The 15340-nt window shown below is 42.4% G+C and overlaps 1 protein-coding gene across 1 annotated transcript in view; it reads right to left on the minus strand.

The window, feature by feature from the left end:
* Window positions 1–15340, minus strand: part of MEGF11 (multiple EGF like domains 11) — a 412570-nt gene that overhangs the window by 151827 nt on the left and 245403 nt on the right. Inside the window, exons 6-8 of the mRNA XM_066592915.1 lie at window positions 14469–14715; window positions 14213–14333; window positions 13988–14124 (exon numbers count right to left, since the gene is read on the minus strand). Of these exons, the coding sequence (XP_066449012.1) occupies window positions 13988–14124; window positions 14213–14333; window positions 14469–14715 (505 nt within the window). The remainder of the gene's footprint in view (window positions 1–13987; window positions 14125–14212; window positions 14334–14468; window positions 14716–15340) is intronic.

Below are 15340 nucleotides of genomic sequence, written 5' to 3' on the forward strand. Positions count from 1 at the left end.
TCTGGTCAATGTTCCCATTGTCTCTAATGAACCTTCCACTTAGAAACAATTCAAACATTTCTCCTTGAGTAAAAATGTTTAAACAATGCAGCGCATTGTAGGCGTTCTGTAATGTCAAATATCCATTGTTCAGATTTTCCCACATTAATAATACAGCACTCCAGAGCATATTCAACATCCGCAGAACAAATTGCCTGTGTTGTGTTTTCAATGGGGCTACTAAGTCACTCAGTTGATGTGTTTATTACCTGTTATTATAACAATGTGAAGAGCAGCTACTTCACAGTCAATAGAAATGTACCGTATATGTAGTTAATGCTACGCATTAAGTAACTGGACAATAGTAGTAGTAAAACAACATACAATTGTAATGTATAGCTCAACAAGTCCTCTATACTCTTGCACGCTGATGCAGGTTATCATGTTGACAGCAGCAGCTGTAGACATGACATGAATGACAGCTATGCAGACTTCCAGTATATTCAGAAGTAGCGGTTATGTTGGGTTCTTTTCCTTTAACTTGACTGTTGTAAAATTGCAACAAAAATTCAGCATTTTGTAGAGATTTTGCAGTAGTCATGTTAAAATGCAGCCTCAGACTACTACCTTGGATTACAGTATACCCTAACTTGTAGAGTCATAATTAGAGATGAGCGAGCATACTCGATAAGGCAAACTACTCGATCGAGTAGTGCTTTATTCGAGTACCTGCCCGCTCGTCTCTAAAGATTCGGCTGCCGGCAGGGGGCGGGGAGCGGCGGGGAAGAGCGGGGAGGAACGACGGGGAGGTCTCTCTCTCCCTCTCTCCCCCCCCCCCCCCGATACCCCCTGCTCACCGCCGCAACTCACCTGTCACCTACGCCGGCAGCCGAATCTTTAGAGATGAGCGGGCAGGTACTTAAATAAGGCACTACTCGCTCGAGTAGTTTGCCTTAGAGAGTATGCTCACTCATCTCTAGTCATAATAGCAGTAAAGCAAGTCTTCTATCCTTGTTCACAGGGCTCGGGGTAAGAAAATCTGATGGGGTCTTTAGGCTTTAAATCTAAAAGTTTAAAGGTCCCTTCCAACTTTACCATTCTATGATTCTATAATGGAAGTCTTCAAACAGAGGCTGGACAAATATCTGTCTGGGATGATTTAGTGATCCTGCACTGAGCAGGGGGTCGGGCCCGATGACCCTGGAGGTCCCTTCCAACTCTACCATTCTATGATTCTATATTGTGGTTACCAAATTAAAAATGAACTTCATTATACGTAAAAGCTTTTAGTTTCTTCAGTAGCCCTCAAGGGAAAATCAAGGATTCTCCAAGTCCAACAGGCAGTGGAAAAGCAAAGTTGAAGCTGCACCGGTATTCAGGAATGCCAAGTGTCCCAGGTAGTTAGCAGCATCGGCTATACATAGTTGGTAGGTGTTTGTGGCCCTTGCATAAACATATGTGTATGTTACTGAATACGTCAAACCTTTAAGGGGTCGTACTAGAATTATAAGCTATTCCCTATCCACAGTACGGACGGTGCAGTCATGGTAGACTAGGCTAGATGGAAAAGAAGGGAAAAGTGAATGACTCCAGTCACAGAGGACACCATGTGTAAGTCACTGGATATAACTATTCTGCAATCACTTCTATGATCTGCAGAGCTCCTGTGTATAAAAGTATCTATCAATATATAGTTACTATATGGTGGTAATATGACTCTGTTTGGTGGTTTTTATTCAATACCATTATAGTGTTATCATTCAGTCACTATATAATGGTCATTAGGTGGCGGTATTATGAAGTCCCTTTATAATGGTAATATTGGTCTTTCCTTAGTGTTTTTGTTCAGTAATAGAAATGAGCAAACCTACTCAGCCACGCCCCTTTTTCGCCCGAGCGCCATGATTTTTGAGTACTTCCGTACTCGGGCGAAAAGATTCGGTGGGCGCCGTGGGTGAGTGTGGGGGGGGGGGGGGGGTTGCAGCGGGGAGTGGGGGGAGAGGGAGAGGGCTCCCCCCTGTTCCTTGCTGCTACCCCCCGCTCCGCCACGCCTCCCCCCGCCCCCCGAATCTTTTCACCCGAGTACGGAGGTACTCGAAAATCGCGGTGCTCGATCGAGTAATTACTCGAAACGAGCATATTCGCTCATCTCTATTCAGTAACGGTATGGAGGTAATATTTAATCACGGAATTAATACTTGCACCTAACCATAATAATATTATATGATCACTATAAATGCATATAAATCTTTTTTTGGGTTTCTTGGCGAGGGGGTTGACTCATATGCCCCTGATAATTTTAACACCTAAGCAACACTCCTGATGCAATTGGATATACAGATTATGCTCTGCTGCGCACAAGATGTCTATCACAAAGCACAATGCATCGGCCAGACTACAATGTTGCAAGGAGCATTGTCATTAAGCAATGGAAGAACATTGTATGGAGTGACAAATCACACTACTCCATCTTCAAATCAGATGGCCATACCTGGATGTGTTGTGACAAGAGTTAAGTACGGTGGAGGTCCTGTTAAGGCCTGGGGATGTTATACATGGCATGGTCTTGGTCCGTTGGTTGTAGTAACAAGAACCATGAATATGGAGATGTACCTGGACATTCCAGACAATAATTTGCTGCCAACAATGTGGCAATACTTCTTGAAAGTCATGATTAGCATTCTTGAGTTACATATTCTTGACCATCTTGGTCCTTACTCATAGCCAATCGTGAACTGTGGCATCGGAGCTTGGTGAGCTGGCGATGTATTTGTGTGACTGCTTCCATTTCATTATGAATATTACATCCTAAAGCAATAAACTACTAAAAGAAAAAAGGAAACCGCGCGTGATGAGATTATACAGTATTTAACCCGGGGGAACACAATAAATAAAACTTCCAGTCAAAACTGAAAAACAAGCTATTACATATAGAATGAATATTATAATCCCTTTGTGCTTCTGTGTTAGCTGTTACAGTAACATTCCTACTCGGCAGCAGCTCATAGCTGTTATATCTAGATCCATACCTACATTTATCCATGTATCCAAGTCTCTACACAGTTGCCAGTTGGTAGATTTATACTGCACATTCATATGACAACTAAATGCCATTCAAGGTTAAAAAAAGAAAAAGCTCTAGAAAATCCCACCATCCCCGCCGTCATAAGTGGCGGTATTTAAATAGAATACGAATTATTAGAATTCTAGACTATTATCCATAATCTAGTCATTCAAATTTAGCTCCTCAAACTAGACCGCCAGGAAACCCATAGGCATAGCAGACCTAAATTGAGCAGGTAACCCCATCTTCTGTAAGCTTCCGCCCTGCCTCGATTACTCTACTTTAGAATGTATATAATAATCTCTGGGGAAAGTTGTGCCGGTACACAGAATATTTCAGGAATAAATCAGTATGCTGCACAGTCGAAACTTGCATAACGTCTTGTTCTAAGCAATACCGCTGGAATTTTTGATCATTATAGTCATTATATCTAAGTAAAAAGTGCATGAGTTAGAGCAGCGCTTGCATGTGTTATTATTGAGCAAAGCCTCGCATGCAAAATAGCCCCTAAGTGATTGCCAAATTTGGAGGTGATTAACAAGATTAGAACATTTCTTTGTCGGAAACATGGGTATGAATAAAAAAGAATCAACTTAAGTAACCATAAAGAGAGTAACATACTTGCATGTCGGTATTGGCTGCTTGCATTAGCACCATCCATGGCATGATGTACAGTATTGTCCTTCTGACATCATATCCAAGCGGTTATCTTATCATTTCATCAATGGATCGGAGCAACTGTGCTTGCCCGTAGGCAACAGAAGCAGAATGGATATGAGTCTTTTTACATGGCCTGATCATCGTTGAGATTCTCGTTGGATCACTAGAATGTGAACGATGTGTAAACAGGTCATCATACTGTGAATGGAGGCAGGTGGGCCGAAGATCGTTCCGATCCATCCGCCTCCATTCAGTGGGCGATTCTTGCTCCTTTGTGAAACCAATTATCACTGGGGCGGCTGTCAGGCGCCAAAGCCAAGGACCGATAAAATATGTTATCCTAGACTACTGTATATGCCTATGAGACCAAGGAGGGCATCTATAATGCATGTCACCCTATGCTGCTATCATCATAATAGTTTCCAAGATATAAAATTGAAATAAAGTCACATTCATGACTTTTGGCTATAACACACACGACGAAAACACATTTTTCTATGTCTGTTCCCCCCTCATTTGATTGCCTGTCACACTCTGGATGCCTCCTTTGTATACTGCAGCCACTTCCATGCGGTGCAGCACCCTATCGAATACTTATCAGGCACCATCTTGAGAGTTCGTTGTTTTTTTAACTTTCACTTTCAAACTAATGCCAAGATGCATCAGCACAGCAGGAGGCTGTACCATTTCTGCCTGCTAGGGGAACAGTTTAATTATCATTACCTTTCAATATATACAGTCAGGAGAATGAGCTGTCATCTCCTCTATTATAACTCTGTGACGGGGTCTGTGTGATCATCATCAGTAACTGTGACAGGAGTGCCTGTATCCCCCTCTAGGCAGTTTATGTGGTAGAATTCATGCAATAACATAACACAGACTGAAAAAATTGACTAGTTTCAGGCAGCATAACCCCAAGTAAATCTGAGCTGGTCAAAACATGACCATCCGAGGAGAAAGAGGCCAGGAGTTTCAGATACAAGGGAGTAACACTAGCTGACTTAAATATATTGGGGGGATAGCTACAAACTGAATGGAAAAAAAAATCACAGGAGTGGTCCTTTAAAATGGGACATACAGCTTCATACGCTGGTATGTATACTGCAAACCAATATTAGAGCAGCTCAGTAGCTGCACCCAACAGACAGATCATTTCAAGAATAGTTTGGGAATCAAATACTTCCAACGCTCTGGTAGATTAGCTTCCTGGCAGAATGTCCAGGCTCTAAAGATTGGCAGCCAAGGCCTGAACATACTGCATCATGGATAGACTGTAAAACAGTGTACATGACCTAATAACATACACTCAGGGCCAGATCAAATTTGGTGGGAGCACTTGTGCAAAACACCAAATGTAAGCTGCTCCATAGAGAAAGGAAATGGAAAATGTACTTTGAATGGCCACTTTATTAGAGATGCCTGCCCTGTCACGATTGGTGCTTCCCTGGATGGACATTAGTCACATGACCCCAGAGTGCAGCATAGCAAGTGAGCAAGTTTTCTGTGGATCCCTTTCACTTTGGAATGGCAAGGTTGAGTGATCTGAGCAGCTTCGAAGGAGGCTTGGTCATTGATGCTAGACTAGCTGAAGTCAGGATTTTATATACTCCCAACCTTGTGGGGTTTTCTTGTGTCAAGAGTATACTGAGAATGGTGTGATCGAAGAAAAACATCCAGTGAAAGGGGATCCTGTGGACGTAAACAACTTCAAGAAAGGGGACAAAGGAGGGTGGCAAGAATCCTTCTTTAGAACAAATGGTGCATAGTCAAGCACATAGCAGCTGAATGCAACGCTGGTGCTCCAACTAAACCGTCCAAATGCACAACTTATCGTTTCTTAGCATGGATGGGCTGTAACAGCAGATGACCAGTTCCAGTGCCATTGCTGTCTAAGAGAAACAGAAAGGCAAGACTTCAATGCTCAAAAGAGTGCAAAAATTGGATTATTGAGCATTTTAAAAACATTGCTTGGCCAGATGAATCCAGATCTGTCTGTTGGGTATAGCTATTGAGGTTAGAATTTGGCACAAGCAATATGAATCAATGAACCCTTCTTGTCAACTGTTAAGACTATGTCAGTACCTCCATCTAATTTGCAGCAACTACAAGAAGCTATCCTGTCTGCATGGGCCAATATTCCTGCAGAATGATTTCAACACCTAGTGGAATTTATGGTAGGACGAATTGCTGCGGTTCTGAAGGTCAAAGGTGGTCCAATACGATAATAGATAGCTCTTCCTAATGGAGTGCTAATTCAGTTTATCTCCAGTATTTCCTGCTCATAGTGTTTCTCATGGCATACACAATAATGAATTATATCACTGGTTTGTTAAACCCGATCAAAGTGCAGAGGAAAACGAATGAGGGTCAAGTTAGAGCTAGTGCGGGCAGCACTTTGACCTTACAAGAGTCAGATTGTGAGTAGAGTCACGAAGTGGATGGAAAGAATTTTTGCTAGGGTGGGGGACGGTATGTAAGGGGTTAAGTGTAGTGGGGGCTTGGCTTATCAGGGTGCAGTAGGGTGGAATCCTCGGATGGTGGCCTTTATAATGCAGGTTGCAGCTGGGGGACTGCGATCTTCTGCCAGAAGCCTGCTGTGAAGTTGTCCTACCCATCCTTTCTCGTTTCATAGGTATGAATGGGGCTCGTCATGGCAGTGTGGAGGAGAGAGGTGCTTATGAGAGGGTGGATATGAAGAAATTGAGGTGCTGATTTGCAGATGATGGGAGACGGGGACCTCTGGGGTGAGCCCAGAAGATAGCTGTATCAATTATTGTCAGACCCATTAGGTTCAGGTGCCCTCAAGGCGGTGTTTGTGGCTGAAGGTAACTGGCATGGGCTGATGGCATTCAGTTGGGTTACCTGGTACTCATGACTACATCTCTCAATAATGTATAATTTATGTTTACTGATATTTTAAGCTCCTAGTAAGTTGTTTTATAGGTTGTTAATAAAGGGCTGTTGCAGCCATAAAATCCATGTATGTTTGCTTTTGATGCAGTATTGCCATCCCTTTAGTCAAGTAGCTATGCAGAGGATATAGCCTAGGTGCTGTCTGGGGCTGCTGATATTACTTTATGGGAAGTCAATGCATGATATTCTATAACTTTGTATACATTCTAAGTTAAAAGTGACCCTCTGGTCCAGAAACAAAGATGGCCGCACCAGCTTCTCTGACTGCTTGATGCACAGTGTACCTTACTATGCCTCAGTAGTCTAAGACACGACATGCTGCTTTGATTAACCAGTGTTGTCCATGTGAGTAGTGCTGGCCAGTCAGAGCAGCATACTGCATAGTATACATCAAGTAGTCAGAGAAGCTCAGCCATCTTTGTTTTTGCATGACTGGAGGATCACTTTAATAAACTCTGTTGATTGATGACATTACCTAGTTGGAATGACTTCTAAATGGGAGAGAGAGGAACCCACTCAAGACTGAATCATAGAATGGTGGAGTTGGAAGGGACCTGCAGGATCATCAGGTCCAACCCCCTGCAGGATTCACTAAATCATCCCAAACAGTCCAGCCTCTGTTTGAAGACTTCCATTGAAGGAGAACTCACCACCTCCCGTGGCAACCTGTTCCACTCACTGATCACCCTTACTGTCAGAAACCTTTTTCTAATATCTAATCTGTGTCAGAGGGTTGGACCTGATGACCTTGGAGGTCTCTTACAACGCTAACATTCTATGATTCTATAACTTCAGGTGGTGGGCAGCTCTGTTTGCTTTCTCCAGAATCTTGCTCTGCTTCATAGGCTTGGCTTTTAAAAAGAAGGCTTTGATTAACTGGTGACAAGTACTCTTCCTCAAAGGATGTAATTCTGCTTCTAGTTATACAAATAAAAGAACAACCGAGCCGGGTACTTATGTGACTCGTGGCCAGTGCGTTATAAAGAAACTGTAGTAATAATGCCGATGCTTTGAGCAGAGCTGACGCAGGCTGTGAATTCGTAAACCATGTCCTCTGCTTCTTTAATAAAACACAATATTGAGTTTCTTTATTGAACTCCGTGCCACTTCAAGTGTCCGCCTGATGACTTCAGCAGTTCTTAAAACCATCAGCCATTATTGTTTACAGCAGCAGGTAGCACTATGCTTCAAATACCTTAATTAAGAAGGACAAAAAGCATCCACATCATGAGAAGCATTACAGCAGGCTAAATGGCCTGACAGATCAAAGACGCAGATTGTACAGCTCACCTTAGTCATCTGTAATGTCACCAAAATGTGCTACATAATACGGACGTGGCAGGCTGAATTTGTCACTTGGCTGAGCTCATTAGTAAGGGCTTATGATATTTATAGGAAGTCTATCACCTTTCTTTTTGACTAGTAGAGAAATATACTTTTACATGTGCGCCAACATGAATAAATCCTGCTGTACCTTTACTTTGTTCCTAGCTAGCTCCCCTCTCGAGATATTGCCCCGTGAATTGTTTACACCCCATATGCTAACTAGCTATGAACAGTGTTCTGGGTGGTCTATCTCTGCCAGCGGTCCGGGTTCTCTCTGTCTCTTGAACAAAAAAAAAGCCCCTTTTTTGCTGTGTGACGCTAGAGACATCATGCCCACTGGTGATACCATGTGCTCCACTTTCAATGCACTTGTGCCACACTGACGATGGTGCATGTGTGTGATGTCAGTCCGGCCCAAGAAGGAGTCACAGGACATGCACTCTTTTGTCAATCCGCTGCATCATCACTTCTTTATATGGCGTCTGCCATGCCTGAAACTTTTGCAGCCATTCGGACCATGTTTTCAGGGTGGTGATGTGATAGCCACATCTCCGCCAAATCCTCATGGAGATGAGCCCCTCTTTTGGCGCTCAAAGCATCTGCCATACTCTTTCCTCTCTGCCACTGTGTTGGTGGGAGGGCAGGTTCTCTTCCTTGGCGCTTGGAGTGCCCCCCAGCTCTCTGCCGTGCCTGGTTGAAAACATTGTCTGGAAGGGATGTTGCTTAGCGTGGTCACTGTCAGAGCTACAGTAGATGGAGAGCTTCCTCCAACTTGTTACACATATGTTAGTTGTGTTATTCACTATTCACATCTCTGCTTGGATTTCCATTTATCAGCTCCATTATATGAACCGAACATCAAAAATTACAGAAGTGCTAGATTTGGCACATCATGGACAGGAACAATGCCTATTGGACTGCATTGCTAAAGAATTCATCCAGATTAGACACAATTGGTTGTACAAAAAGGAAAGATATACGCACAATGTATTAACAAACATAAGATATGAATAACAAAGCCAAAGGTGGGGGAAGGTGAAATCTGACCCTAACTACTAATGTGATGAGACCCAACTTAACAGTGGAGCACTCACCCTGATGAGGGCAACCCTGAATTTCCCTAGTTTAAATACAGGGATGTATTAGCTACAGAGAACAACAAGGAATACAGGTTAGATGGCGTCAAGCACACAATGAACTAGATGAAATACAATAGCAACATAGTCAGGGATTAAATGTTACAGCACCCCAGAATATCCTTTACATTAAACAGAATTATCTGACAATGAAGCAAGACAGGAGCCACTAATGTGACCAGAAACCCCATCAGATTAGAAGTATAACCAGTGTCCTCCAAAGGAGGAGCTGGGATAAATGTGTACAGGCAGGCGCTAATTGGCAACCTTGATCAAAAGCCTCCCAGCCAACTAATTCCTCCACACACCCGCAAAAAAGGTTACATAGTATGCTAGGCTGAAAAAAGACAAATGTCCAACCAGTACAGCCTGTTTCCACTCACCTCCTTGTTGATCCAGAGGAAGGCAAAAAAAAAAAAAACTAGGCAGAAGCCAATTTATCCCACCCTGGGGAAAAAAAATTCCTTCCCGACTCCACAATGGCAGTTAGAATAATCCCTGGATCAACACTCTTCAGAGAAGGTTCCTTCCTAACTCCAAGTCCGGCAGTCGGAAGATCCCCAAATCAGCAACCCTTCTGACTATTTAATGTCTATTGCCGTGTGGGCATCCACCACCGAAATGCCATTGTGCATGAGCCGAAGTGTGCATCACATGTCCCAGTTCTACCACTGTGACATCACCCAGGACCCAATCCGACATGGCCAGGGGCATAAGGAGGCCTTCCGCTATATGACGCAAAAGCATTATTTGACCACACAGCCTTTATTAGAATCCTTGAACCCTTTTTTACAGATACTTTGTGTATTGGAGAGTTAAGACCTGTACGCCTAGATGGTACATAAATTCAGGTGACAGCATGTGGCAGATGTTTCCCGAGGTGTGCATTGGACAGATATCAGTTATAGCTGCTACAGGGCCTCTGCAGGTGCATGATACTATGTAGTCATGAGATGAAGCTGTCTAACATAAGTTATGAAATTATATAGCAATTCTCACAAAGTACAAATCATTCATCACTTCTTTTACTCGAGCACCTACAATTCACATTTTATGCCTCTAAAATGACATTTTCCTCTAATACAAGAAAATGAGTTGAGCTTTTGTGTCAAGTTGGTAGAAATATTCATCCCACACCCCGTGTCAACGCATAACTAAGCAAATTATCCATTCAGCAGTTTGGGAAAGCTACATGACAACCCATGTGGGAGTTGCTGGCATACCGGTTGTCATCAATTTGCCTGTAGAAGAAAAATAATATACTTGTATTTAATGGTGATTCTTTACGGTATTAACCTTTTCAGGACTGGGGGTCATTAAAGCGTTTTGGGCTAAAACATTTTAAAGTTGAATTTTTTTTAAACTTCATAGTTTATCAATAATTTGTGTTTTTCTTACGGGCCTTCCTTATAGGATCAAAATGGAATCATCTTTTTGATCTTTCTGGATTTCATAGGGAAACAGCCACAAAATTGGAGAAAAATGCAATTTTGCTCAGTTTTATCCCCTTGTATTGTAGTATAGTTGGTATAACCAATTAACCTCTTAACGACGTGGCCATTTTTTGTTTCATTTTTGGTTTTTCCTCCTAAATCTCAAAAAAGCTTAACTATCTGATGTTTTTTCTTTTTTAGTGGGATGAGTTGTATTTTCCAATGGCACTATTCTTTGTACCATATAATGAAGCGAAAAACTTTAACGAATTTATAAGTGTAGTGCAATGGAAAAAAAAATGCAATAGCGCCATCTTCGGGTTGGTCTTGTTTTCATGGCATACATACTGCAGCAAAAATGACGCAATAACTTTATTCTTTGGGTTAGTACGATTACGAGGTTACCAAATTTATTTAGTTTTCTTTTTTTGCTGTACTATGTTTAGAATTTAAAATGGCTTTGGAAAAAAAAATTGGCCAGCAGAGTCATTTATTTTTTACAACAAAAAACTTTTCCCCATATTTTTACTTTTTTTAGTCCCCTAATGGGACTTGAACTTGGGATTGTTTGATCACTTATGGCATATACTGCAATACCTCAGTATTGCAGTAAACAGTATTTCTGCTGCATTGTATTACTATGTGCCAAAGGCATGTCTTTAATAGGCAGAAATACATGCTAGCCCTGGGGGCCATCAGAAGGTCCCTGGCTGCCATGACAATCAGATGGCACCACACAATCTCAATGTGGGGAGGCAATTCTGGACCAGGGCATTTGAGTGCCATTGTTAGAAAGCGGCATTTAATGGAATAACAGTCACGATTGGCAGGAATACTGATCGTGACTCTTGCAGTCAGGTATTACCTATCAAAGACAGCCAATACCAGCCATGTATAGAGCAGGCATGGTTCCCGAGCTTGCATCAGTCAAATCCTCTACATCTAGAATGTACATATACGTCCTGGTGCTCAATGTGGTTACATTTATCACTGACAGATACCAGGTATGTACATATTACTTATTAACTGATGCTACCATTGCTCCTCATAATAACAATTTCCAATAAGGTTTTAAGCCTCCCTTACTTGGCATCTATGGGGCATCTGTACATTGCGGTAGAGCAGTTGGGTGCAAATTTGTTTTCCGTTAAGATTAAGAGCAGATAGGCAGATGGTGGCAAGTGCATAAATGGAGATTGAGGATTACTTCTTGTGGGTATGAGAAATTTACATCCTATATCATATGCGCATATTGTGGCATCACATAGTGACATCTATGTTATTCAGAAGGCATGATAAATGCCTGCCCACACTTGAAGGGGAGGAGCTTTGGTAATTCTTGTTATATTTGTTTTATTTTAGGATTTTTCTTTCTGTAAGGAGAAAAGTGATCTTTTTTAATTTTCAGAAGCTAGCCCTTACATTTGGCACCATTTTGCCATTTTAGTAACAAACACATAATTATTCCCCCCACTTTGTTACATCACTAAAGTCAACTTATTGCCACAACCACCTGGTTCAGAGAATTGCAATGTTCTACTAAAAGTAATCGGCCATCAAACTGTCGACTTAAAGAAGCTGGCCCCTGATTTTATTTTTCATTCATTATGTAGCTAGCGCCCCCCAGTGTATATAAGTCAGCTAGCCATACCTTGTTATCCCTTTCTATTTCCCTTCAGCTGGACCATGTGATCTCATAGTGACCCCCTTCCTGAGAATCTCTAATCTTTATGTTCTCTGAAGGTAGTCAGTACTAGACCTTCCTGTGGGTGGCCTGTACAAGACACGCTGTTCTCAGAAGGACAGACACTTCTATCTCATTACTGTTGGTGATTAGAGGCTCCTGACACACAGTTATAATGAAGGAGATGACAGTTCATCCTCCAGACTATATACTTATGATCTTTAACTTACTGTGTTTCCCTGAAAATAAGACAGTGCCTTATATTAATTTTTGTTCAAAAAGGTTTAACTTTTTTACATGTATAGCTGCCTAGACACTATTTAAATCGACTTTTTAAATTAACTGTTAGCAGGGCTTAATTTTGGAGTAGGGCATATATTTCAAGCATCCTCAAAAAGCCTGAAAAATCATTTTGCATCCTCAAAAATTCTGGAAAACTTATTCTATGTCTTATTTTCAGGGTATGTCTTACTTTCAGGGAAACAGGGTATTTAGGTGAATATAGAGGTTAATGATATTTACACTTTCCATGTCCATCCAGCAGGCAAAAATAGCATGGCCCCTAGCTGATGCATCGTGGGATTGATTTGAAAGTGAAAGTTAAAAAAAAAATCTCACTCTCAGGATGGTGCCTGATAAGCATAAGACAGGATGTTGCACTCCTTGAAAGTGGCTGCAATATACAAAGGAGACTTCCAGAGTGTGACAGACATTTATGTAGGGGGTGCAGGCATAGAAAATGTGTTTTCACCAGAGTGACCCTTTAAATGTGTATATGTTACAGTCCAAAGTCATGAATGTGAACTTTTTCCAATCATTTATGTTTAAGTTGCAAGCTATTATGATAACAGGATTAGCTAGTGGCTATGGGATTGATGTGGTGCCTGATAAGCATCAGGCAGGAGGATGAACTGCAGAGCAGACAGTACAAAACACAGAGCAGACCTCCAGAGTGTGACAGCCAATCAGGTGAGGGGAGCAGGGATGGAAAAATGTGTTTTCAGGGGAGTGCTTCTTTAAATAGTCTAATTGGAAGTGCAAAGGGCTTAAATGCTCTTTAGGGTATGTTTACGTACAGCAAATCTTCAGGGTATTCCTCAGTTGCAAATATGCACCATTTGGGGGCAGATTAACTTGCATAATTGCTATTGCAGAACAGTCTTGTCTGCTCCGCCACTGATCTCTCTTGGCATCCAGTGATGACATCTCGACCCGTGTGACTGCCGTAGCCTGTGGTTGACTATAGTAGTCACGTGTCTTTATGGTAAGTCATCATTGGAGGTCAGGATGCAGAGACCAGTCTCTACCAGCCTCTGTACAAAGTGCAGAGCAGATGAGTAAATGTTACTTTTATTACTCCATTATTATTATTTCACTGTTTTTAATTTTACAAACATCTGATGATGATTAGAGGCTCCTGTCACACAGTTATAATGAAGGAGATGATAGTTGGGATTTGTTGATGATTTTGACTTTCCCATTGGGAAAAATCCGTGACAATTCAGCGATCAATTTGCAACATAAATCATCATGCTGAGGATTTAAACGTTGCAAGACAGGTCAATTTACCCTACAGATTTTTACGCACCATGTGGATGAGATTTCTCGAACTTCCATCCACTTGGCTTGTACTGTAATATGCTGCATATTTTCAGCACCGAAATGCGTGGCAGAGAAAAAGTAAAGCATATCCACCTCCCGTGAACATACCCTGACTTTACCAACTGAAACCAATACACCTGTTTAGCTGAAACATCACCACTAGGTAGTTGCTACAAGATGCTAGTTTTACCTCTCGCCTGTGTATCCTGCTGCACACTGGCATCTTCCAGTCACAGGGTCGCACTGCCCTCCATTGTGACACTGGCACTCATTGCTGCAATTCACTCCATATCTTCCTGAAGGACATGGCTGCGCACAGACCGAGCCCTAGACAGTGACGAATAAAGAGGGATTATGTTAGAAATGTTCTTAGTATGCTATACAACGCTCTGGAGTTGAGATTCGGACTTCGTACCGTCCACCCTGCCGGGCATGAACAGTCTCCCGTCACATGGTGACATACACCCCCATTCTGGCAAGGGCAGCGTAGCTCACATAATGCACCGTGGCTTCCAGGTGGGCACAGTTCTTCACAACTAGTAGGGGAATAGATAAAAGGAAATATGTATGAAACAAACTGGATACATGCAGTCTAGGCACTGGATGCACTTAGATATTGCAAGAAACTTATTACATAGAGAAACAGGAGGGCAGGAGGTGCTTGTACTCACAAAGCTCCAGTGTATCCGGGAGCACAGTGGCATTCCCCAGTTCTGTGGTCACATGTCGCTCCATTTTGGCACTGGCATCTCAGCTGGCATGCTTTGCCGTAGGTCCCAGGGTCGCACCAGTCTTCACAACGCCATCCTCTATACCCTTCGGAGCACACGCAGGCTCCAGTTATAGGATTACATAGCGCCTCGTTCTGACACTGGCAGCGGTTACTGCAGTGCGGCCCCCAGTGTTCACTGTCGCAGCCTGTGGGTGAAGAATATAGCAATACTACAATGGATTAACACCAGTGAAATGATAGAAATTCAGTCTTCAGTATATATAATACATCAGGGTGTTATAGCATATCCCTGGACTTGACAAACTGCAGAATATTTCCAGTGCAACTATTACTGTAGTTATAGGGTTTCTATGACCTGAAAGACACCCATGAGGCTGAATGTTTGACGGATCACATAAAATTGATGCCTCTTATTTGTTTAAAGGGGTTGTTCGGTGGGGATCCATTACTCTGTATCCTTGTCAATCAGCTGATCGCCAGGTCCCGCTGTCAGGGAGGACAGTGCTGGAGGCAGATAGCGCTGTCCATACTGTAGCACCTGGTTTGGTACTGCAGGCACCGTTCCCAGTCAATTTAATAGGATTTGCGTCTCCATTACCAAACTTGGCCGCTGCAATATAGACAGCGCTAACCCCTTCCAGGACTGGCTGCACTGACAGCGGAGCTGGCGATCAGCTGATTGGCGGGGGTCTCTAAACAAAAAAGGTGGTATTATAAGAGAAAGAGCAGTAATACAATCACGTGAACGCATACAAGATATGACTATTGAATCATGCACATAATCTACAATTCACCAGAAACATAGGAATA

The sequence above is a fragment of the Eleutherodactylus coqui genome, chromosome 2 (genome assembly GCF_035609145.1).
Source record: "Eleutherodactylus coqui strain aEleCoq1 chromosome 2, aEleCoq1.hap1, whole genome shotgun sequence".
Classification (NCBI taxonomy): Eukaryota; Metazoa; Chordata; class Amphibia; order Anura; family Eleutherodactylidae; genus Eleutherodactylus; species Eleutherodactylus coqui.